Below are 27,011 nucleotides of genomic sequence, written 5' to 3' on the forward strand. Positions count from 1 at the left end.
TATGCAGAAGTGGAAGAGTTGGGAATTCTTTCTCATATACACGAAACTTCTCAATTCTCCTGTGTCTCCTATTCTGTATAAGTTGTCCTTACTCGTAAATTGGATGTGGTTAAAGGCCATAGACACTTTATGGGTTTAAAGTAAGAGCACCAAAAACTATAACTATAAATGTCATTGGCGCACTTATTTCTCCAACAAGTTTGGTATGTTATAAATGTCATCTAGAACCCATGCCATACCAGTAGGCAGATATAATTTAGGAGCTTCTTTTAGATGCTTAAACCATTTCAATGACAGATAAATATCTTCCAGAGAGTTAGGATCACAAAAATGAAAAAAATATTTTTATAAATTGTTGGATTAGGTCATACAGTTTAAGCTTAGTCCATAGCGTTTAAGCCACTCCTGCACATGTGCAATTCACAAAGATAGTTGACTTCAGAGGGCTTTTAGTAATGTATTTTGTTTCATCTAGAAGATGTTCTTTATAACAAACAGGAAACCTCACTAAATATAACCCAAAGTTTAAGCAGTGGAAAGGCACATAGATGATGTCGTACATTATAAATATTTTTTGTACTTGCTGGTTTATTTCTAAGGAAATTATGAGAATGACATCATAATGATGACTGACTTTTATTAGTGTTTTTGCTCTGAAGCTCTAAAGCTCTAGACCAGTAGTTATAAAGAAAAACAAATTGTCTGGCATTATCCCTTAATACTTTACCTGATGTTTTCTAGTGACATTAATTTTAGGAAGTAATTCTAGGACCACTATATTATCATCAGTTCTCTTTTACACATTTATCATGAAAACCAGCATGATAGTAAAGCACACAGTTTCTTAAACTCAAAATGGGAAATAATTACCTTGTATTTTTGGCTGAACTACTGCTTGGATAAGTCTACAACTCAAAGAACAATTTTAGAGTAATATTTTATAGACCATTACTAGTTGCAATTAGAGAAAGGCTTTTCATAACCATCCAATGTAAATTTTAGCAATATGCTCCTTTGTTCTACTAATACCAAGTGGAAGTTAACTTTCTATTTTTACTGAGGCTTTACTCTAATGCCTTTTCTAGATAAATCCTCTTAAATGATTTATTTGATAAAATTGAGCCTTAGAAGAGCATGGGGCAAAGATATATATAATACATGAGATGGAGCTATAGGTCTTATAGTCTTTTATTCATACAGCCAACTATTTGAGTGCCTATTAGGTGTCAGCCATTGGGTTGAGTGCTGGGATACAGTCAAAGAATAATCAGATTTGATTTCCATTCAAGATTTCTTCTTTATGGAGTAGGGAGACTGGTAAGTACAATCAACACAACATAATAGGCTAGTGATATGGTGTCCTAGCAATATGTAGAAAGTGCTAGGAAGAAAAAGAGAGAGGCATGCTCTGGGATCAGAGTAGACTGCAGAAGAGCTGGAGCTGGGTCCTAAAAGATCTATAAGTTCTTCCCCAGCAACTAGATGGGGATGGTCTTCCAAGCAGAGGAAATAACCACGTGCAAAGGCATCAGGATGTGAAAACCTAGGTAGCATTGAGATAGTATGGCAGAGCTGAGGCTGGAAAAAGAGGTTAGGGCTGTCTTGAAAAGGGTCTTGTGTTCCTTGTCTAATCCCTTGAACTTATTTTTTAGGTAATGAGAGTCAGAAAGTTTTGTTTTGTTATTGTTTTAAGGAAGCAAAGTTAAATGATCAGATGAGCTTTTTACAAACCTGTGTGTAGGAAGTGGGGTAAGGCTTTTCTTATCATCAGACACAGCCAACAGAAACAAAAACCTCTCACAGCCAAAGAAGAAAAATGAGCTGTCCTTTATCCTGTCCATGGTTTTCTTACCTCCGTTTAGATTTATATCAGGAAATTACTTGATTCAAAGAAAACTTAGCTTGATCTGTGTTTTCAGCAGCTCAACAGCAAAGGATGGATGCCAAAGGCACTCCAGCATCAGTAAGGGCAGTTCTGTCTTGGGCCATTTCCTGCTTCTAGACTACTCTAGGATCATGTGTGGTATTATACGAAAGAATGTTCCTTGTATATTTGAGAGTTCTCTGGACAATCTCACATGTATCTGTGAGAGTCTTCTGTTTATCACACAATGAAAAGATTACCCATTTTCCAATAAAAGAAATGACTTCCTTTATCATTTTTACAGTGATAAAATGTGGGTTTCTGGATACTTGGATTTCTAATACTCACATCAACATGGCCTTACATTTTGGCTATAAGTGTAAGAAAAAAAATCCTTAAAAGGTTTTATATTATGCATATTAATTTTGATTGGTAATTTCACATTTCCTGATTCCCACTCTCCAGGCTTATAGGTGTAACGTGAAAGGCAAGATATTTTGTGTCTGGAGATATTTAAGAATGAGCAGAACAAGGCAGTTTGTGGATATTGCTGACATTTGTGTCCATAATTCGGCTGATGAACTGCTGCTTCTGGAAATTTGCTTTTTTAACCATATGATGATCCTTAAAATATCTATGTAGTTTTTGCTAATGTGTTTGTGTTTATATTTTCTTTTTTTATATTCACACGTTATGTATAAATACAAACATTAAGTATCTTTATTTATGTAATTAAATAAGTATGTAGATTTAGATTTCCTATATAAAGATGGCCTTTTAAAGTTGGTTCCTTAATTTGATTTCACATAATTACAAATATACAGTAAAACAAGCAGCTTTACTGCAGATGCCACACATGAGAAAACCAAAGGCCATCAACAATGCCCTTTCCAAGGTCCTCACCCTGAAAGTCACTTTGTCACACAAGCCATCAAATGAGAAACAAATCAAATATTTTACCCAACCGTAGTTTTCCACTTGAAACCATCAAGACAGAAAAGGTATTTTCCCTATCAAGATGAAAAAAACTATGAGTGCTTAGGAAGAATAATCGAATTATCATTTCTTTTACAGCTGATCTTATAGTGTACATTTTGGTTTGAGGTTATAGCTCTGTTAGAATAATTGATGAATGAATAAATGATTATTCATCCCTGGATATAATCCTAAACTCTCAATCCTTCCTTACATTTAAGGATAGCACTCTGTTGCCTACTGTCATGTACATGAGCTACAAGCCCATCGCTCCATCCCTCACGATGAGGAAGAAAAGAGCTAATTAGTGAGCAGCTAATATGGACCAGTTGAGTGTTAGTAACTTAAAATTTTTATTGTATTTTTCATTAAAAAAGGAAACCTGATGAAGTAGAAGTTATAATTCATTTACAATAGAAAAAAACCACAAAAATAAACCTGAAGTTCAAGTGTGTTAAATTACTTCCCCAAAGTCAAACAGCTTGTTAGGTCACAAAGCAGGGATTCAAACCCAGCTCTCATATTAAAGACCCACCTTTATTTCACTCTATTCATCCGTGACCTCAGATCCCTAAAACTCTTCATGGTCAGAGAGCAGGAATGGAAGAGTGTGTGTACTTTTGTACTCTTTCCTTACATTTCTCTTTTCCCAAAGAATTATACCCAATATTAATGAAGTGTCTCTTTGGGAGATGCTATTCTTTCTTTCCTTGGAATTTTCTTCCCTTTCATTGTCTGGCTCCTGAAGTCTCAACTTGAATGCATGTCTTCAGAGAGGCCTTCCCTGACCCCCCTAGCCTAAATTGGATTCCCCCTGATATGCATTCCAATAACACCCTATTCTTTTCTTTTTAGTCCTCTCCAACATTTAATTATGCATTTGTTTGTAGGCTTACTTGTCTGAAGACTCTTCCCCCAACTAGCATACAATAGCTGGCCATGGCATATAGTAACATTGGATGAATTTTGATGAACATCATCTTGTGTCAGGGCCCACTCTACACTCTTTCAATCAACTGTCGCCCCCCCAACAACTTTTGAGATAGCAAATGTCCCTGTTTTGAAGGCGAGTCAACTGAGTAACTTTCTCACGTAAAAAGCTAACAAGTGGAAGAGCCAAGTTGCAAACATAGGCTGTCTAAACCCCTGGGCCCATCCTCGACACCAACGAATAGGAATTTGATGCCTAATGACCTGGGAGCAACTGGCTCACCATATTTGCCCCCCGATGATTGAGTGGAGTGCTGGAATCTGAGAGCAAAGCTGTGCAGTGAGTGAGGATAAATGGTAACCACGCTATGGATGATGGTGGAGGGGGGGCGCCGGCGGTTGGGAAAGTGGAACCTTTATAAACACTTCATTTGCCCCATGTTTGAGAACCAGGAACTAGTCTCTGCATGGTGATTCTGTGAATGAGAACGGGGCAATTAGTGTGTCATCAGTTTTGTCCACATTGCTACAAATGTTGAATTATAAACATATTAGAAAACTCTGCTCTTTTTCCTGTTTGGCTTTTCCCTCAGTTCACTAAGAACACTAATTCAGGCAATTTGAATAACAGAAGTTTCCTCAAATTTTGCCTTTTGGTCCAAAATTATATTATCCCTAAATATGTAAAGCAAATTTTCCATTATATTAAGAATTATAGGGAACAGAACTTCTTTTGCACTGAAAACTGTCCTACTGGTGAAACTTCCCTGGAAAAGGTGAACAGCTACACACTGTCCTCCTTAAAATAAATCTTCATGTATTTGAAGCAAGTTATGTGCACTCAGATTTTTTTCTTTTGTGAACTTAAGAAATACCAGCCCTCCCTTTAGTCTTTCTTCATAAATCCTATTCTGATTTTATAATTACTTTCATATCTTTAATCTGGACTTCAGATTTTTCAGATATCTGTAATATACAGTTCCCACACTTAATGCCATATAGTATCATACTTTCCTGATTGTGGAACAGCAAAAATTTATGTTTTAAATTGTTACCTAATTTAATATTCAAGATGCATTTTTCCAAATATATATTAATTACTTTTATTCAGAATTACTATAAATATGTAATATATCAAATTTCAAAAAGAGTTGCTTAATTTGGATATCTGAGGCATAGCAAATGTTTGTTTACTAAATGTTGGTTTGTAACTAATGATATTTTGGAGTAAGAATGATTTTTTAATGTAAAAATGAAAGTTTGGAGTGATCGTCTTTTAATGTTGCTCTGTTGCGAGAATTTGATCATTTTGTAAAATAGTGATTAATGAAAATATCAGATTCAAAGAATTTCATTTTATTATTTTGGTAAGTTGCAAGTTTAATTGACATCTAAATCATGTAAATGCAAACTCTACTCAGAAAGTAATTTCAAAAGTACCATAATTTTTATATGACCTTGAAGTTGAAGCAATCTATTGCATAACTTTTCAAGAGAAGTCACATAGAGGAAACCTCATATTTTCTTAAATTTATTAGTGCTCCTTGGTGGTCTAAACTCTTGGGGGTTTTTTCAAGGTTTCTTTTCAAAGCAATAATCTTACTTAATTGTTTAATGTTTGTTCTCATATAAGTCAATTTGAGTTCTTTCGAGTAACAATAGGAAATACATAATGGCAAAGAGCAGTGAAACATGACTAGGAAACTCAAGTATCCTAGTGTTGTATTTCTATATAATGATGTGAAGATAATGCTTTTAGCTGCATGACCATCATATTAGCCACACGTCATAAAAAACAAACTTTATAAAAGCAAGGGGTCAAATTAATTTAAAACAATTTTGTACCCCTACCTAGAGTGAGGCATTTATCCTTAATATTGTGATTTTTTTTTCTTTCATTGAAAGGACCCTGAATCTTCCATTTTCTGACAGGAGACAAAAGATTTTTCAGACTACGAAGGTATAAATCAGATGAAAATATTAAGGAAACATGCTTTATAGCCTTGGGTTTAATATTTAAAATAAAATGGTCAGACTTTATGCCACAAAGATTTTAGCTTTAAAGATGGTAAATGAAATCATATGAGTCCATTTTATTTCTTTAGCTTTTCAGTATGAAAATTTAATATTTCTAATAATTTCATTAAAATTTTTACTCTTTTTCTGATAAAAGTTAATAATCCTTACTTCAGTTAGACCTTTATTAATAAACTATGAAAGGGCTTCCCTGGTGGCGCAGTGGTTGAGAGTCCACCTGCCGATCCAGGGGATGTGGGTTCGTGCCCTGGTCCGGGAGGATCCCACATGCCGCAGAGCGGCTGGGCCCGTGAGCCATGGCCGCTGAGCCTGCGCGTCTGGAGCCTGTGCTCCGCAATGGGAGAGGCCACAACCATGAGAGGCCCACATACCGCAAAAAAAAATAAAAATAAAAAATTTTAAAAATAAACTATGAAAAATTATTTTTCTTTATGACAGACCAAGTCATTCTAAGAAAGATATTTCCAAGCTGTGAGACGATAGAATGACACTTCTTCTTACCCATTAAATAAGTTACAGCTTTGGGATTTGAAGGAGTTAAGGTATTTTCTAAATCGTTTTCCTTGTTCCAGAGGAATTAGTTGCTTTTCTAACAAGGCTTGCCCAATATTTGTCAACTTAATAATTTTTTAAAAGTATTTACTCTTTAAGAATAATGTTAAGAAGGAAATCCTTGAGGGAGTGAGATAAGTAAAAATTGAAACTCCCCAAACATAAACAAATACTTCCTTTATTTGTAGCATAATCAAATCTTTGGGGATATGTATATTTTAATATTTTTATATGTATTTTTTTAATGGATGTACATACTCTCACATACTGTTTGAATAATTTTAGATTCTTAGGTCATAACTGGATATTCAAACTTGCGTCCAAATTTAGTGTCTTTAATCTGTAATATTGCTCTGAGGTAATTTTCCCAGCTGTTTGCCAATATCAAGAATGCATATTTTTCTATCATAAATCTTGAAAGTGCATTTTTACATAGAGTTTGTTTTTAGAGGGGAGAAAATATTGTGACTTGCCATCTGTATTATTAGAGAACAAATATTGGGGTTAATTTGTTTCTCCCATTCCTTTTGCTTGTTTACTAATTAATTTCAGAATATACAAACACTATATATATTTTTAACTGAAAAAAAAAAAAAAAGTAGGATTCCTACAGTAGCCAAGTATGTGTGTTTCAATGCTAGGATAAAAATTCAGATTACCCCGAGTCTTGCAAATCATTCATTAATAAGCCACTGGTAACACATACCATCTAAATCTTCTAAAGAGATATAGACAGATCTTTTATCAAAACTATGTGGTAAGCCTGGTGCTAAATATAAGTATAACTGTGCCTTTCCATGCCTGCAATTTTCTGAAGTCCAAAAGTTCTTCACATGGTAGCTGGCAAGATAATACCCCTCTACATAATTTAAATGCATTCCTCATCTGATTCAAATGTAGGGCTACACATTCTCTACTTCAAAATCACATTCCCTTCCAATATCTGATTGTTTTATGGATCAATTGAGTTTGAGGATGGCTCTTACCTCTCTGTCCATTGTAAATAGCTGTATCTTCCATTCAAATTGCACATTGGAATTTACAAAATGATTTTGCATTTATTGTCTTCTTTGATTATCTGAGCAACTTTATGAGGGGGAGGAGAGATTTTTACCAAGGAGTTTTCCTTTGCCTTTCTTGCCCCTGACACAACCAAGTAAACTCCTTGAAAGGATTGTTGAGCGTTCTACTCTATTTTTTTGGTGGTATGCTAGTTTTTACGTATAGTTTCATCTAAAATCCAGTAAAAAAAAAAAAAAAGTACCCCCTCCCCTCATCTTAAATTAATGATTTATTTAATATTTTGAACCCCGTTTCAATTCACAAAAAGATTTGAGTGCTTCGCATTGAAAGGAATAGGTTTGATAAAATTGTAAAGCAGGAGATAAAAGATAAGAGCACAATACTAATGGGGAAAAGAATAAAAGAGGCTTGAAGGAGAATAGAAATGTCCTACAGTGGTGGTCCAGGGTTTACCAGAGCTAATTGTGCTCACCTCTTCACACACCACAGTCAGACATCAAGTTGCCAGTTTGAAATTGGCCATGGCAAGAGTATTTACACCATGGAAATGTACATAAGTCAGGATTTTTTTCCCAGATAGTTGGCTTATCAGCACATTGCCTTAAGCCTAAATTAACCTTTGTGTTAACATAACTGATATACGTTTCATTTTATTCTCCTGCACAGCTTTGTAAACTTAAGTAAGACTGTTTCAGTACTGCCTCGGTCTGTGAACAATGGGTGCTGATGAGGGAATACTATCTATTTTGTATTTGTTCATGTTTTCATTTAGGAAATATTTGGTGAAGTGGTAGAACATAACAGTTTACATTATTTCTTCTCCAATCAGATAATCTCTGCTTTGCCTCTTCTAGTTGCACATTTGGAGCAAGTTACTCAAATCCTCATGCCTCTGTGTCCCTATCCAGAAAATAAAGATAATAATAAAATAGTATTAAACTCTAGAATTGTTATAAAGTTTAAACAAGATCATGCTTGCAAATTACTTAGCGTGGTTTCTGGCACATAGTAAGAGCTCAATACATGTTACCTTTTATGACAAGGCTTCCACTGTAAGACACTTTGTCTTACTTTGTAAGACACTAGAAATACCAAGAGGAAGTCCCTGCCTTTAAGAAGCTTACAGTCTAGTGGAGAATTGGTCTAGCTCCTAATTTACCTATCTGACATTTTGCTGTGACTAATAATGTAGCTGCCCAATATTTTACTCATTTATAATTCAGTCTAAAAATGTGTGTTTTTAAAATATTTATTATTTATTTATTTGAAGTGTAGTTGATTTACGTATAGTGTTAGCTTAAGGTATACAGCAAAGTGATTCAGTTATATACATATAATTTTTATATCTATATATATAATATTTTTCAGAATATTTTCCATTTTAGTTTATTACAAGATATTTGAATACCCTGTTTTATACAGGAAATGTGTACTTTTAAAAATCTAAGGTCCAGCAAGTATTAAACCTGTAGGTTGCAATAGAAGAGTTTAAGGTAGCTAGAGTCTTCTTATTCATTTTTAATTCCATGAATATTCTTGTAGTTTCTGTCAAACTTTTGTTCATTTGTTTTCAGGTACCTAAACATACAGCATAAGAGCTTTGCTTTCTTTATGTGTTGCCAACGTCTCTATACATTTCCTTCTTCAGAAAAGTGTTTAGTGCTAGGATTTTGGTTTTGTTTTTGCTTTGAATTTTATTTATTGTTTTATACAGTAGGTTCTTATTAGTTATCCATTTTATGCATATTAGTGTATCTATGTCAATCCCAATCTCCCAATTCATCCCACCACCCCCACCCCCCAACCCCACTTTCCCCCCTTGGTGTCCATACGTTTGTTCTCTACATCTGTGTCTCTATTTCTGCCTTGCAAACTGGTTTAGGATTTTGTTTTCAAGAAGAGTTTATTATACTTTTTGTAGCTTTAGTATTTTGTAATCATTTCAAATAGATGTTCCACACATTTAGTTTTATTGAAGCATTGTTTTCTTTTAGAGAAGATGTTTTGGAGAACTGAACTTTGGAACATGACAGATATTATTAACACTTGACATATATTGAGCCAAATAGTCCTTCGTGCTCAAGCCATTCCCTGATACTATATTGGATTCATTGGACAGCATATATTAAAGGTTCTACAGCAGCTAATTGCTGCCTGGAACAATGTAAAAGGGACAGGTCAGTCCACTCTCTAATGTGCCATCCTGTATCAAACATCACAGTTCAAATGGTAAAAAGCCTAGGGAAAAATAGAAACACGAAAGTTGATTCAATTTGACAAATATAAAGTTTGTATAAAATAAATCATGTACACCCATACATAAATTATTGTGACCATAACAGTTTTTACATATGTAACTGAATGTGTATATACTTTTTTCCCTAGGCATGAGATGTCAAAAGAATATTAGTACCTGGAATAAGAAGCAGCTGGGAAGCTGTAAATTCTAGAAAATAACCGCTTCTAGTATCTTCCCTCTGTGTAGGTCATAACTTAAACCCTATGTGACTGATTTATTTTGTTTATGCTTGAAAAGAGTGGGGAAGAGAATTGTTGAAGAGGGTACTGTGACTTTGAGATAGCTGGTCTCCATCTAGGATGTCTTTTATCCTCTCATTTGTACTTTTCTAGTCTGTTTTTGCATTTGCTACCTTCAGAAGATAAATTGTACAATCCTAAATGTAGATTTGACATGGACCAATTGCTGCATACCAGAAGTTATACACCCCATAAAACACTTCCTAAAAGCTCTGAATTGCTGGGTATCTCCTAGCAGCTCTCCAAACTCATTTGAAGCAGGACAGACCTCTTTGTCAGGTGGGTATGGTCGAGGTAAGCATGGGTCCTGCCAGTATTTGAAAATTATAAATACTTTCCTAAAGAACTAGAATTGTATTGGATAATTACAATTAAGCAGAGAATAGGCCTTAAAGAGACAAGACAGGGCTTCCCTGCTGGCGCAGTGGTTGAGTGTCCGCCTGCCGATGCAGGGGACACGGGTTCGTGCTCTGATCTGGGAAGATCCCACATACCACAGAGCAGCTAGGCCCATGAGCCATGGCTGCTGGGCCTGTGCATCTGGAGCCCGTGCTCCGCAACGGGAGAGGCCACAACAGTGAGAGGCCCGTGTACCGCAAAAAAAAAAAAAAAAAGAGACAAGACAATGCTGTGAAGAGCATTCAGTTACCAGGAAACCAAAAGAGTAATTAGAATAAGTTACAGACTTATTTAAAAGAAAAGCCAAATGTGGAAAAATATAGGAAATGTTAAAGAAAAGGGGAGAATTAGTACTATGAGTGATAGGTCCTCAGTATTTTGTGGCTGGTTTCATGCTCAGAGAATAGTGAAGGTAAGAAAAGCCAAAAGAGTGAGTAATAAAATGGCACAAGATATTTTATAAAAATGTTCATTTCCAAAGTAAAATTTGTATGGCAGGAAGACTACCAAATTATTCCAAGTCTAACTTCAACTTCTTCGATAGAGTTGACCATGACCTCCTTCTCCCTAGAAAGGAGGATGGGCTAAAGAACCTCTTGGATTTTTTTCTGGAGTGTTTTCTGACACCAAATGACAGAGGTGTTTTGTTTTGTTTTGTTTTTCTCACATCAACCAATTCTGCAGTACCAACTGGGTGTCCAACAACTCAGTTCAGTTCTGACACTATCTGGAGTTAGCCCAGACTCCACAGATTATGGACTCAGTCCTACAAGACTGTCTCCCTTACAGGTACCAGCTACAAACGGGGTGCCCACGCTACCCACATTTCTGCTTCCCACAAGCTCCCCGTCAGCCTCCATAACTCATAGAAAGACTCACAGAACTCAGCAAACTGCTTTACTTACTATTACAGGTTTGTTATAAAAGCTATAACTCTGGAGCAGTTGGATGGAAGAGATGCACAGGGCAAGGTAGGGGAGTTAGGGGGACATGGAGCTTCTATGCCCTCTCTGGGCACTTCCAGCACTCCCACGCCCTCCAGCACCTCAATGTGTTGACCAACCTGGGAGCTCTCCGGACTCCATTGTTTAAGGTTTTATGGCGGCTTCTTAGGCAGCTATGATTGATGAAATCATGACCATTCATTGATGATTGAATTCAACCTCCCGTCCGTCTCCCCTCCCTGGAGGTTGGTGGGTAGAACTGAAAGCTCCAATCCTTCAATCACATTTTTTGGTTCCTCTGGCTACCAGCCCCCATTCTGAAGCTATCTGGGGGCCCACCAAGAGTCCCTTCATTAGCATAAACTCAGGTAAGGTTGACAGGGCTCATTATGAAGTACAAAAGACACTCCTTTCACTCAGGAAATTCCAATGGTTTTAGGAGCTCTGTGCCAAGATCCAGGGCCAAAGACCAAGTACATTTTTTGGTATAGCACAGACCACATCTTGCAGTTCCTCCCATAAACTAAGTCCGGGGCCTCAGGGGATTGACTCCTTTCTGAGACCAAATTAGACTTTTGGAGCTATTGAAAAGCAATGCTTCTCATCTTTTCCAGGAGTTGTTGGAGAAATGAATACCCTACAGTGTGTTTCAAAACTTACAAACAAAGCAAAATAACACAGTTTTAGTGAGTTTTAAATCCTCCATTGCATGGAAATGGTTTGCCCACATTGAATTTTACCTTCTTTGCATCCTGTGATTAACACAGGAGTTTGCTCTTGACTGAATTCATCTATGCCCACATGTTAACAGATGGTCTCTGCCTTCTCCTCCTCCATTCTGAAAAGTGCTTTCACTTCACGCTGAAGGGTGTTGGTTGTTCTTGCAGTACTCACAGCTGAGGGAGAGTGCTTGCTGTGAAAGCGCTCTCCTTAGGTATCTCTCTGTGAACGTATAGGTGAATTTCACCAGCCTCCTGTTTCAGGGTGCTCACAGCAGGGCACGGCCAAGATGGCTCAAGTCATCAATGCTTTGGATCCTTTCAAAAAATAGATTAAAATAGCCATGTGGTAGGCAGGAAATGCCCCTCCCCCAAAGATGTCCTCATCCTAACCTCCAGAACCTGTGCATATGTTACTTTACATGGCAAAGGGGAATTGAGGTGGCACTGGAATTAAGATTATACTGAATTATCTGGGTGGGTTCAATGTCATCACAAATCCTTAAAAGTGGAAGGGGGAGCAGAGGTCAAAGGGATGAGATATGAGAAGGATTCATCCTGCTGTTATTGGCTTTGAAGATGGAGGGAGGAGGACATCAACCAAGGAATGCCTGATGGCTTCTAGAAGCTGGAAGGGACAGGAAATGGATTCTCCCCTAGAGCCTCCAGAAAGAAACACAGCCCTGCAGACACATTTATTTTAGCCCAGTAAGACCCATGTTTGATTCTGACTTACAAATTTTAAAATAATATATTTGGATCGTTTCGAGCCACTAAGTTCATGGTGATTTTTTATAGCAGCAAGAGAAAACCAATACAGCTGCTATTGTATCTGAGCTAATAATTCTCAGATAAACCTATTTGTCATTTCTAAACAGCAAAAGGTTCCAGTCTAAGAAGTACAGGTTTGCACGAGGAGGGGCCCACATTGGTCTCCAAGTCCCCTTGTTCCTTTCCTGAGACTGTGCCCGCGAAACATAGACGTGCAAATGACAATTAATAAATGACAATTAATAATTTATCTGTTATAAAACCAAGATGTTTTTTCTTTTTCTTACCAAGTTTTAGAGTGGAGAAACCTCAGTGATACTGTGTCAGAAGTTACCCAGAGTAGGTATTTACTCTCCTTAATACTTGTGTTTGGGCCATACATATTTCTAATAGTGTAGCACTGTTTAAATACCCTCACCCCCAATCAGCATCATAAAGAAGTTATGGGAGGAATGAAACAACTGAAACTTACTTTGTTATCTGCTTCCATGGGTAAGTTCCCGGAGGGCAGGAATTGGTTCTCACTGATTGTCTTATCCCTGGTGTCAAGTACAATGCCTAACACGTAGTAGGTATTCAATAAATATTTGTCGAATGAATGTTAAATACACAATTGTTTTGACAAGGGGGTAACAAGGAATATCTTGAATTTAGCAGTGCATTATTTACTTTAATTTATGTTTCCTTGCTTTCTCTATACCATAAGGCTGTTGTATAGATCACTGAACTTGAAGCCAGTCACTTGCCAAAGGGTCACTAAGCAAACTATGGAAAAATGAGAAATGATGCTCCCAGCTCAGTGCTGCCCAGTCCTGTTTCCTAAAATACACAAGTCGATTGCCAAATATGAAATATGAAGGCACAGGAATGAAAAAACGTATATATATTAAGGCAAATTTTAAAGAAGTTGGAAGTCAGAAAAAAATTAACCACATTGAAAGTATGAACACACTGGAGTGTTTTCTTTAAAATATCATAATGAAAGGCCATGCCCCACAATTGCTCTTAAAAAAGAAAAACATACTTCTTGTTAGAATCACCTTGTGATTCTCTGTGTTTTTCAATAGATGCTTCATTTTCTTCAAAGAGGAATATTCATAGTCAATTGGTTAGAACTTCCATGTGTTCACCAGGGAAGAGTTTATCTCAAAACTATAGGACTAGATCTGATCTTGTACTTACGTGAAAGTCATCAATACTCTTTGTTTGGGGTTTTTGTCTCTTTTCTGCTGACCCTGTGAAATAGTTCCTGAGAGCTGAATGAGAATTAGAATGGCAGTTAACTACTTATTAAAAGTCTCTAAGGAGGGTTTTATGATTTACTCTGAAACATGGGTTAATCTCAAGGTTCCAAAGTGTATAGGGACATTATTTTCAAATCATTCAGCTACCTGATTTTGAGGAGTCATTGGTGCTTGGTGAGGGGCTGTCCAGAAGTTCATGTATTGAGAGGACTGAGCACGGGGAGGACAGGGGCTCATGGTAGCCTACAATGATGCTTGGTTGAGGCTTCAGTCAGTGAGCTTGAAAAAAAAAAAGAAAAAAAGCATTAGGCAAACAGAAGAAACTCTAAAGTATTGCTTGTAAATTACTTGTTGCCCATTTAGTTCAGGCAGCGATATGCGCTCCCAGAAGCATGATGTGCACACAAAGCTATCGGTATTAGTAACGAAGTACAAACTGTAATGTGAATATTTGGTCACATTGCTGCTTCTCACATGACTAAGGACAACATTTTGGACATTGGGTTAATAGTTTTCAAAAGTATGATGTCAGAAGTCAGTGTCTTTTTGAAAGGTGTGGCTCCCCACCCCGCAGATCTTCCATTTGCCATTCTACAAATGTGTCTGTCTCCCTTTTAAGACAGCTTGGCTGATCTAATTAAATTCACTAGAGGTTCATTCTCTCCAAATGCTCAGCAGAAACAATTCAGTAATTTGACATTTCTGGAAGGAGGGCATGGTTTCAAATCCATAAAGCTACACATAACGAGGGGAAAGGATGGGAAGGAATAAGAAGACAGTCTAACATTGACACAAGGGCTTTCTGCTGAGCCTGGGAGAGCTGGGCTGCTGGTCCAATCCTGACTGCAGGGGCAGCACTCGGGCTGTCAGGCAGCAATGTGCCGGTGAAGACTATGGTTGAAGCAACCACAGAGGGTCTGGAAGCCTCAAATGTCTAGTGGTGGTTCTGGCATTATGGCCTCTGACCCTGGTCCAAAGTTAAACCTTCTTTGGAAAAAAAAAAAAAAGCATTACCCAAACAGAGCAAACCCTAAAGTATTGCTTGTAAATTACTTGTTGCCTGTTTGTTTCAGGCAGTGATGTATACTCCCAGAAGCATGATGTGTACACAAAGCTATTGGTATTAGTAACAAAGTACAAAGTATAATGTGAATGTTTGGACCCATTGCTGCTTCTCACATGACTAAGGAAAACATTTTGGACATACTTCTCCATCTTTATGATTTGTCAGTAACATACTTTAAATGGACAGCATAACTCTGCAGGCTAATTGAAGCTAAACCTCCTGACAGCAGTCATATATCCTTCCTTCCCAATCTCTGAGCATTTAAGAGTTGTGCTATACGATATAATTTTAAAAGCTAGTTTCGAGAGACACTCTAGGATATTTACATAGAATGTTAAATTTTTTCATCAACATAGTTATGAAAGTGAGTATTTCTCTGAAATAACTTGAGTCATTAGTCATGTTTCTAAACCACCCAGAACACTACTTCGCACCTGGAAGTTGACTTTAAAAAAATGAAATCACATGTAATGATTACACAAATATAAATCCTATAACCTGAAAAATTCAGGACATTTTAAAATGACTTTTTTGATTTATATTCTTGTCATTCATATGTCTCATTCTGTTTCCATATTTGGCCCTTTAATAAAAGTCAGCGACGCCCCTCTACATTCATTCGTGTGATAGGTGAATCTTTAACGTAAACGACTGTCTTCTGTCACTTGTGGATTTATTTCAATCTCTTTTCCCATCTGTCTCTCTACAATGCATGAATTCTATGTTCCTAATTCCCCAAAAGCAACCAGCACAGTTTTAAACTATGTTGCTAGCCAGCTCAAGTTGTCTTTCAGATGATTTGATTAAAAACTACAAAAGAACTACTTTCAACAAAAGCTTCTTATAGTGGAACGCAAACATTTGTGAAGCGGGTTTGCAGTACTTACCCTGCATTCACAGCTTTAGAGGGAAATATATGCGGAGAGGAATTAATCACAAACTAAATCCCACCCCTAGGCCTCCTTATACATCTATCAAGGAGGTTTACATGTGCAGTGGCTTTTCTACAATCGAATCTTAGTTACACATCCCTGTTTTCAATATCTCATAAGAAAGGCAAGAGATGTTTATTTACTGAAGATATAAGAAGAAAAACAGCAATGTTGAGTCAATATTAAAATCATCATAACAAGATAACCCAAAAAAACCAGGCTTATTCATAAATCCTAGTCATAGAGACTTACCCTTCTGCGAGCTTGTTCTTAAAATTAATCATATTGTGATATGCAAATGAAGAGGCTGCCCTTTTTTGACATTTGAATAATAATGTGGTAGGTCTGGGATATTTGCATCCACTTTATTATTTACACACTCTTAAAGTTTGGATGTTTTCCGCTTTGGATGGCATAGCTCTGAAAGCAGTTTTTCTCTAATCTGGGAAATAAAACAAACGGTGCTTATTAAAAGTGAACTTTTATGCCTAAAGCTTTAAATTCACAAATCCTTGTAGCACACAAACTACAAACAGTTCTGGGCTTTGTTAGTAACACATGCTATCCTGGGGGACAGAGGCAGGAGAGCGCTTCCGTGATTGAGCACAGCCTTGTGAAGAAATGGCGGCATTAGAGACTTTTTTTCCTCTAACCCTTCTAAGGAGTAACTTACAGCTTTTTGCCATAAGAATGTTGTGCTGTTGAATGAAACAGCGTGTATAAGGTGATGTCCTAGCGGCAGTCGCAACGTTCAGTTTCTGCCACGTTTTTCGCCGTTGTGCATAACTCAGCAGAGCACAGAGGAAGTGCTCCCTGGCTTACCAGAATTTGAACTTGAAGTCTCTGATCTAGATAATTTTAGATACTTTGATTTCATTATAGAAATTCCTAGACTACTTGTGGGATAAAACAAATGCTAAGACCATATTGAGTTTCATCGAGCTGAATTAGCAGAAAATAAAGATAAAATGCCTTTCTATTTAAGCACACGATGATGTTTTAATTGTTACAGCATTTGGCATGCCTAATGTATACAATTCTTGACATTCATACAATAACAAAAGAAGGTTGTTTGGGATTTTTCTTTTATTTCCTAGTGTCTCCTTTCCTCTCTAGGATTTCTCCCACCCCCATCCCAGCCCTGGCTTTTAGCTCTCCTTTCATTTCTCCATTTTTCTATAAGGAAAAAAAACTCTAGGCAGCAAAGGGATATATGTAAAAATACCTCATTTCGATGTAGAGAGGCCAAGGCTGCTTATTACCTAGCTATGATGAACAGACCACCACGGTTGTGACAACTGATGTAGATGCCTCCAGGGTAAAACAAAGGTTTACATATTACACAAGCAATTTAACTGTTTTCTAAACAGATTGCCAAGACAGTGGGAGTTGGCAGCCCACACTGTGTTTTAGGTTTTGGAGACTTGGATTAGAAGTCCCTGCTGATTACGAACCTTTTTATTTGTCTTCTGTGAACTACAAGCAACCTAGTAACCCAGCAAAGAATTCTTCACAGCACTTAAACTTGTCTTCCTAGCTTCCCCAGATTACATACACAAATCACTTGACAAAAGTGGTGTAAGGGTCTTGCGTATAGATAACCACACAAGACAATTGTCTTGTTCTAACCCTTAAAGAGTTCCGCAAAGTGAAATGTTTTATAATCCTTTTTGTGCAGTAGGCAAGGAAGAAAAGAAAAGAGTTTGGGCAAAGATTATCCAGGAGAAAGAAAGAGACTCTTTTGGGGGTTCCAGTTGAAACACAATAAAGAACATAATTAACTTCACAATTCTTTGTGTTTTTCATTTGACTGCAGGGAGGAGATGAAAGAGGACTGCTAAGCCTTGCATTCCATCCCAATTACAAGAAAAATGGAAAGCTCTATGTGTCTTATACCACCAACCAAGAACGGTGGGCTATGGGGCCTCATGACCATATTCTCAGAGTTGTGGAATACACAGTATCCAGGTACCACTAAAAGACATTTCATCTTATTTTCTCATTATCTCTTTATAATTTTTTGTTTAAAAGTTACAAATAATTAACCATCAGGTGGCAATAATTAAACCCCAATCTCCATCTGGCTTAAAATCCTGTGTGTGTCTTTAAGGAAAATTGCGAAAAATGGTAGCTTTGCACTTCTCCACAATTCTCTTTCAACTTAAAGGCTACACTTTGGAAACCTGGAGACTAACACAATTTTTCAGTAATTTTTATTGGCTACATTTTTCAGTATGTTTGCTTATTTACATGCCACGTGTTTGCTTCCCCCTTTGTGCCCTATTTACTTTCCGTGGGTTCACCTTACGTCTTTCACAATCATGGTTTGTTTCCTCCCCACCACCTAGAAAAAATCCCCACCAAGTTGATCTGAGAACGGCCAGAGTATTTCTTGAGGTCGCAGAACTCCACAGAAAGCATCTGGGAGGACAGCTGCTCTTCGGTCCTGACAGCTTTCTGTACATCATCCTCGGTGATGGGATGATCACGCTGGATGACATGGAAGAAATGGATGGGTTAAGGTAAAAATAATCCAACAAAACAACAGATGCCCCTTGATGGTAAAATGTTTTAAGTGAGTTCTATCACTTATGTCTTTGAATGATATCACCTCAGTTAAATATTCAACTTTTATTATCAGCATCTGCCTTTATAACATGAAGAGGAATTCCAATACATATGCTGTTATAGTATTTTTGAAAGTCGCTCTACTGAGATGTCCTGAAACGAGTTCCTGCTGTGGGGTTTGTGCAGTAGCTGCCCTGCACATCCCTGCTGCCTTCGACACTCTACCTAATGGACCAGCATTGTCCAGCGGAGCTTCCTGGGGGACGTTAAATATGTGGTTTGGCAAAAAAAAAAAAAAACATTTTAGAGGACGGATACCAAAAGCAGCGCACCACCAAGGCTGCAGCCTTCAGCCACCGTCGAGCTGTGTCTCGGTGCTGCCACGTGTCTGAAGCCAAACTGCCCCTGGTTTCATTTCCCACGATATGGAATTTGGAACTTTAATAGTTTTGTCTCAAATGGGGGACGGGGGGTGGTTTTTTAGCCATAGGGCAACTTCCCTGAATTGAGTGTAGGCGCAATACGTAACAAAAACGGAAAGCACTTACGTTGTCCTCCGATTCCTCAGCGACTTCACAGGTTCCGTGCTCCGTCTGGACGTGGATACTGCCATGTGCCACGTGCCTTATTCCATACCCAGGAGCAACCCGCACTTCAACAGCACCAACCAGCCCCCGGAAGTGTTTGCCCACGGCCTCCACGATCCAGGCAGGTGAGAACACAAGCCCGTCCTCTCTCCTGCCTTACAGCAGGGCCGGGATTCGCAAAGTGGGGAAAGAAGGAGGGTTTCCGGGCGCGGAGCAGCTAAGAGTGGTATCCAAGGTTATGCCTCTAAAATTACACTGGTTCATTATCTTACCCAGTATTTTGCCCTCTTTCTTCTATTAATGTGTGAAGCAGACGGAGAAGGCAGATTAGACAAGGCAGAGGACAAGTTCACAGAGAAATATCGCCTTAACATTTTGGAGAGTTATTATTGGATAAACACTGGTGGACAGGTGTCATGATGAAGACTTCAATCTGAACAGTTCAGACAGATAATAAACTTGGTCTCCTTAAACCGCTCTAAATGTTAATTTCCTTATGAATACATTAAATGAGGATGGTAATAGCCACCTTGCAAGGATGCTGTAATGATTAAATACAGATCTATAAGTGAAGAATCAAATAGAGTATCTGACACACGTGATGGATTTTAAATAAATTATGGTTCTTATTATCATAGCTTCACTTAACAGATGATGACACAGTGTCATTTGGAAGGAATTGAGCTAAATGTTAACATTTTTTTACTTGCAAGAAATTACAAATACTGAAGGAATTCAGACTGACTGTTTACTACAATGAACCATAAAGAAAGGACCGCTAAGAAGAATGTAGAATGAGACATTTGGGGTATACTTGAAAAATGCTAGGAAGTGTAATATAGCAATTCTATGATGAAAGCTTTATCTAATCTGTGGTCTGTTACTCATACTAAGGGGTATCTGGCCACATTTATTCGTTTACTAGTTATTATTGCTATTTAATATTTATTGAGTGTTCACTACATGCAAGGTGAGTATTTCTCGAACTTTTTCTTTTTATAATCCCTCCTGCCCTTCATCTCCCTTCCATCAAAGTCCAAGTCTACAGTTCATTTCCTTTTTGGCATCTCAGCAGATCTTAAAATCTGGGCGACAGGGACTACTTAAGGTGGGTTCAGGAAGTGGATGAAACTGTCACATTCCATTCCTAGAGCTCAGAACCCGGCAGATACCACCACAAAGCAGCACTTTGAAGTCGAGCAGCCTGAGTCACCACAATCCCACTGGAGCCTTCATGCAACCTTCCCGGGGGGTCCCGACCCTCAGTGTGAAAACACAGGGCGAGGTGCCTTACAGACCTTACGTGTGGCAGGACGCCTGTGCTGTGGAGTCTCACCTCTTCCCGTGATAGAGGGCTGAACAGGCTGCCTCCCTCCAAGAGTATTTCAAGCAAAGGAGGATTTAATAAAGCAGAAAGGGAACTAAAATCATTATTGGCTAAAAGTAAAGCTGGCTCTTATTAAGCATTGGTGCAGAGTAGCAAACCACGTATCATGTGCCCATCATCTGATCAATAACTGTCAGCCGCCACTCTGAGGTAGCTGGCATCAGGCACCTCCCCCTGCCTTTTTTTAAAGACTTTAATCTTTAGATCAGTTTTCAGTTCACAGCAAAATGGAGCAGAAAGCACAGAGATTTCCCTGCCTCCTCACATACATAACCTCCCCCACCCAAGTGGTACATTTGTTACAATTGATGACCCTACACTGACACATCATTACCACCCAAAGACCATAGTTTACGTAGGGTTCCCTCCTAGGGTAGTACATCCTATAGGTTTGGACACAGGTATAATGACATGGATCCACCCTTACAGTATCATACTGAGAAGTTTCACTGTCTGCGCTCTTTTTTATATGAGACTAAAGGTTAAAAAGGCCAAGTGGTTCTTGGTGGATTTGATATTCCGTCAGAGCTAGACCTCATGGTCTCCAGCAACTCCACCTTTGGGAGACCTGGCCAAAGGTCTCTTTGCTCTTTCTTTGTTAGAAACACAAAGCTTTTTTGGTCAGAGTTTCTCCATTGTCAAAAGAAAAGCGGTACAGGAAAAATTTCTCACCCTGCATGGACTTGGTTCCACCTTAAGTCACAGCAGGCCTGTGTCAGGATCCCTGCCAGACGTTGTATTCTGCGAATCATTGAATTAATGAGGACAAGAGAGTGACTGCGGCCACAGAACCACTAACCCACCTTCGGCAGGTCAGGCTAATATGAATAGGATCATTTGGAGTCAACGGGTTTTGTTTCACTGTTGTTGTTGCTTAAGTAATTGCTGCATGTGACTCTTATGTCTCTTAAGCCCCAGAATCTACTCTCAGATTTTCTTTTTAATTTTGTAATTTATTCAATAGCCCCAATGAATTTGTTTTTGTCATTAGTGTGTTTTATTGGCCTAAAACAGTGATTCTCGATGGGATGACTTTGCCCCCAGAGGACATTTGGCAATATCTAGAAGCATTTTTGGGTTTCACAAATTGGAAGGAGGAGATCATGCTACTGACATCAAGTGTATGGAGATCAGAGATGCCGCTAAATATCCTATAGTGCTCAGAACAACCCCCTCTCCCCCCCCAAAAGAGAGAACCATCTGGCCCCAAATGTCAATAATGCCAAGCTTGAGAAACCTAAATACAGTGCAAGACTGTTTTCCAAATTTGTGAGAACTTCAAAAATGTTATTCAACTTCATTCTTCCCCCAACCCAAACTCCCCATACCTAGTCACTCATTGACTTCAACATTGAACAAATATTGAGCCCCTCTTACATTCCTGGCTTTGAACTAAGGAGTAGAAATACAGTGATAAAGAGGTCGGAAGTGGTTCCTGTCCCCATGGACTTTACAGTCAGTGGCTTAAGTCACAGAAATATTCTGGCCCCAGATTGGGGGGTGAATACAAAGTCAGAGTCCATGTGAAAGACTCAATGGTTGTGGGGATAAGCTTTATCTTATTCCTTGAACTGGAGTGCATGCTTTCCTTCATCAGAGCAGCCCACACTTTAGAACGTAGTGATTCTATGTAAGAAACACAAAACTAATACTATAACTATTACAGGTTATCCGTGAATTATGATGGGGTTAAGTCCTGACGAAGCCATCATCAGTTGAAAATACCGCTAAGTCGAAAATGCACTTAATGGTCCTCACCTACCGAACATCATAGCTTAGTCTAGCCCACCTTAAACGTGCTCAGAACACTCATACCGGCCTACAGTTGGGCACAATCTTCTAACACAGAGCCTATTTGATGTTGAATATCTCACGTCATTTATTGAGTACTGTACTGAAAGTGGAAAGCAGAATGGTTGCAGGGGTGCGGAATCGGTGTCAGTGTATCGTTGTTTCCCCTCGTGATGGAGTGGCTGACCGGGAGCTGCAGCTGCCGCTGCCCAGCATCACGAGAGAGTATTGTACCACATGTCATTAGCCCGGGAAAAGATGAAAATTCACAATTGGAAGTATGGTTTCTACTGCATGTGTACTACTTTCACAGCATCATAAAGCTGAATCATCATTAAGTTGGGAACCAAGGGTTCTTGGTGTCGCACGTGTTGCAGATGTGAATTGATGGTGCTGCCATCCTTACCCTTATACTTTACCAGTGTATTATACATGTGCTATTCCTTAACAACAGACTAACAAATGTTCTGAGTCAGTGTGCACATTCATAATGGAGGTAGATACCAAGAGAAATTAAGAAATACACTCCAGAGATCATTAAACTTCAGCAGAGTAAGCAAACAGGATGTTTCCTTCGGTGGTTTTTAGAGGTTCCAAACTAAATCGCCCGTAGGATCCTTGCCAGCCCACAAAGGATTCCTATGTCAGGAATCTCTGGTCTGAGCTTAGAAGATACCCCGGTTGGAATTCATGGGTATCACCCCCATTTTGTCGCAGATGTGCTGTGGATCGACACCCCACTGACATAAACATCAATTTAACAATACTTTGCTCAGACTCCAATGGAAAGAACAGATCATCCGCCAGAATCCTACAGATAATTAAGGGAAAAGATTATGGTAAGTAGAGCATACTTTGTTGATTCGGCTTTCGTTTGGGCTTTGTTTTATTTTAATATATTAATTGAAGAGAAAAGGATTTCTGCAAAATGAGCATTTGGGAAAGCGTCAAAATACTGGCCTAACCATGGTGAGGGCGTCAATTGCTCACTTTTTAAAGGTCCAGTGACTCTTACAAGCTCTAGGGGTTCCGTGTGGGTAATTACCTTTCCCATGGATTGAATGGTGCTCTGTAGGTCCAAAAAATTTAATGGACCTTCAAAAGTTAGCAGTTTATATTTTGCTCATCTGAGAATCGAGATGAATACCTTCTATTTATTTAATATATAAGGGAGAACTTGTCTTAACATCTTATATACAGAGAGAAAAAAACAAGTGTTGAAGGTAAGAAATTTCTCAATACCCAACGTACTAGTCTCAGAAATTAGGAAAATTATAAGTGTTTCAAATAAGAATGTATTTTTTAAAGGTGTTTATTTTAGAGAAAACAAAGTAATAGACTTATAAAAACATGGCTTATTTACCCAAGTCATGAAGATGGAATGTTTAGATCTTATTTTTAATAACATGATTACTAGAGTATTTAGAGATACATATTAAAATATAAGGTTAATATTTTTCCGTGTTTTTGTATATGCTCCTTTTAGAGGAAACAATATATCAAATATGATTATGATTCAGGGAATATAGTAGATGAAGATTATTAAATTGTTGGCTTCTTCTATTTATTCATTCAATATGGATATTTACTTAGTACCAGGAAGGAAGCAGCTGTGTTGGTTCATGTGGTATTCAGTTATTTTACTTTATTTTTTTTCAGGTATTCATGTATGTGTGTGTGCATCTTATAACAGCCAAACCAAAGAATAATGTGGTTAGAAAAAAAATCTAATGAGTCACTAGCTTGTGGGAATTTTGGTTATATTTGTAGATTAAATTCTGCAATCACATTAATTGGGATTCAGCTGAAACTGGTTATAATATTGATGGCCTTACATTTATGTATTAAACACACAGAATCCTTTAACAATGTGTATATATATATATATATATATATATATGTGTGTGTATATATATATATATATACACACACACACACACACACATATGCACATACATGTATAATTTTATTTGTTAATTATACCTCGACAAATCAGGGGAAAAAAAAGCAAATAGCCACATCCACAACGCTTGCTACCTGCCAGCTCCCGCAGTAAGCACTTTGCAAACTTCACTCATTTCATTTACAGAGAAACCCTATGTGGTAGGCACTCTCATTGGCCACATTGTACAAATGAGGGAACTGAGACACAGAAAGGTTGACTGTCACACCACGTAAAGTGACAGGATCTGGATTTGAACCTGACTCCAGAGTTCATGACCTTAGTCTTTCAGTTACGCTGCCTCTCAGTATCCTGGTTATTTAAAACATATCTGTTCTACTTTTTATAATATCGTATTCACCATAATCACATGGGGTGGGGGGAAGGACTTTAGAATGACTGTCTTTCCACAGAAGCTTTTGCCTAAAATACTTCCTGTTGATAGTGACTTATTTAAGTACGTAATAAGTAATTTTCAGATTAATTTGCAGCTGACTTTGTATCTTTTCCATTGCAAGTGGCATCCCTGTATTCAAGTACATAACGACATGCCTGGAAAGACTGAGATACATGTCTATCCACATGTAATTCTGAAGGAATGACTGAAATAGACTTTGCTAACCACATAACTCTATAAACAGAACTCTTAAGACATTTTAAATGAAGATATTACTTGACTAAGTGAGTGTTTTAAAATATGCAACAAATGTGGTTTTGAAGACCTTTTATGTACCATACCTTTATTTTCTTCAAAGCTTGAAGTTTTAAACATTTTACAAAATTTGAGAGGCCTGGCTCAGTTTAGTAGGCATATGCAAAAGCATTTCTACAAAAAATTCAATATTAAAAAAATTAAGTATTTTTTTAAGTATTTTAGTTCTAAAGCCCATGATTTTGCAAAATACCAGATTCTAATGTCATTGAAAATTTTATACATCTTGGCAGTTATAATAACAACAAGCATTTGCAGAGCATTTTTATTTCATTCCGCTATGCGTGGAAGCCCTTTACATTATACTTAATTACATTATATTTAAGAAAACGGGGTAATTATTTTCACTAAATATCTACAACAAGGACCCATCTTACGCATCATGGAACACATTTCAGAGGTAAATTACTGTAATAATTGTGGTGTGGCCTACATTGCTTTTCCTTTATGAAAATACGTTTCTTTTGATCTAATGTTATGTTTATTTATTTCCAGAAAGTGAGCCATCACTTTTAGAATTCAAGCCATTCAGTAATGGTCCTTTGGTTGGTGGATTTGTTTACCGAGGCTGCCAGTCGGAAAGACTCTATGGAAGCTACGTGTTTGGAGATCGTAATGGGTAGGTTTCCTGATACCACAGTTTGATAGATCAAATGACATCCATTGATTATTGGGCAAACCATCATAAAATATTCAAATGATTGTCTCCCTTTGGAAGTCAAGTGTGGGACACACATAAATATTATTATTTACTTTTAGTTCCACCATGTTTGGTGGGATAATTCAAGAACTTCCAAAAAGATGCTTTTTAAACAGACTTGATCAAATTCACAAAATAATTTTTAAGAGCAGAGAGGGCTTCAGATAGACATTTCATATTATTTAGAGTCTTCCCTTCATCCTTAACATAAATTTACCATGATCATGAGTAAATTGAAAACTGTGGTTTTACATGAGTTGTATAAATATTTTAAAAATTATCTGGAAGGCTAAGAATTTTTGCTTTGGCCAAACTTTTGGGACTTTTGGCAACAGACCTTAATTTGTCTCTATTCATAGGAATGCTACAAAATTAAATTTTAGCCTAAAGTTTAGAGGTCACGTTGTTGATAATTATAAGAAACTCTGTGATGAAACCCAAAATAAGAATCTTGTTCCCCAAGTCACTGGCATTCAGGCCATATGGCAGAGCTGATATGCTTGGTCGCTGAAAGGAACTAAAAAAGAGTACTGACCCCATGATCTTCCCCCATCCCTCTCTCTGATTAATAGCACAGCATGGAGTCTAGTCCTGGAGAGGAAGTATCATTCTCTGGATGAAGGGGAGGGCTTTTCTCAGACTCAGGTACTTTTAGTACCCCGCCTCCAAACAAAATATTATCTTAAGTACTTTCTCTTCACATGGGAATTTCGGCGTATTCACACACATTATGGGCTATATTATTTTTCCCTTTAGAAGCCAGGTCTGTGGCACAACAATTATTTATTATGAGTTTTATTTTAAACATTTTATTGTGTTTTTCAGGCAAAAGCATATTTTCATCATAGGTTTCTGGTATGTTTTGTTGTAGGAATTTCTTAACCCTCCAGCAAAGTCCTGTGACCAAGCAATGGCAAGAAAAACCACTCTGTCTTGGCAACGGTGGTTCCTGTAGAGGTTACTTTTCAGGTCACATTTTGGGATTTGGAGAAGACGAATTAGGTACTGTACAAACTATTTCTGGTATGTTCCATTCTCAATCTTTGCCCAAGAGGCTCTGTTCTGCTCTGAAAAATAAGTATAACAATCTCATCCTCCATTTGTTGGAAATGTAACCTACAGCAAAGAGGACCAACTCAGTATTCTCTTCCAATAAACTTTCTCTGGGGGTCTTTAAACCTTATTCCCACCCACGCCACCAGAAATATGAAAGTAATAAAGCAGAAAACTGGGAGTTGGGAACAAAAGAGAATTTTTGAGTCTTGAAGACAGAAAATTTTAAATGTCTACTGATATTTTTGATGCAGCTAAGTCATTTGTTTATATTCTT

At 37.7% G+C, this 27,011-nt stretch overlaps 1 protein-coding gene across 2 annotated transcripts in view; it reads left to right on the plus strand.

The window, feature by feature from the left end:
- The window catches only part of HHIP (hedgehog interacting protein), an 89,410-nt gene that overhangs the window by 40,177 nt on the left and 22,222 nt on the right, over positions 1–27,011 (plus strand). For both annotated transcript variants that reach the window (XM_027117270.1, XM_027117269.1), the window contains exons 5-10: positions 17,811–17,962; positions 18,343–18,516; positions 19,131–19,274; positions 23,045–23,166; positions 25,477–25,600; positions 26,553–26,683. In XM_027117270.1, coding sequence (XP_026973071.1) covers positions 17,811–17,962; positions 18,343–18,516; positions 19,131–19,274; positions 23,045–23,166; positions 25,477–25,600; positions 26,553–26,683 — 847 coding nt within the window. The remainder of the gene's footprint in view (positions 1–17,810; positions 17,963–18,342; positions 18,517–19,130; positions 19,275–23,044; positions 23,167–25,476; positions 25,601–26,552; positions 26,684–27,011) is intronic.

This window comes from Aethalodelphis obliquidens, unplaced genomic scaffold (assembly GCF_003676395.1).
Source record: "Aethalodelphis obliquidens isolate GAN/ISIS:26980383/991018 unplaced genomic scaffold, ASM367639v1 scaffold17, whole genome shotgun sequence".
Taxonomy (NCBI): Eukaryota; Metazoa; Chordata; class Mammalia; order Artiodactyla; family Delphinidae; genus Aethalodelphis; species Aethalodelphis obliquidens.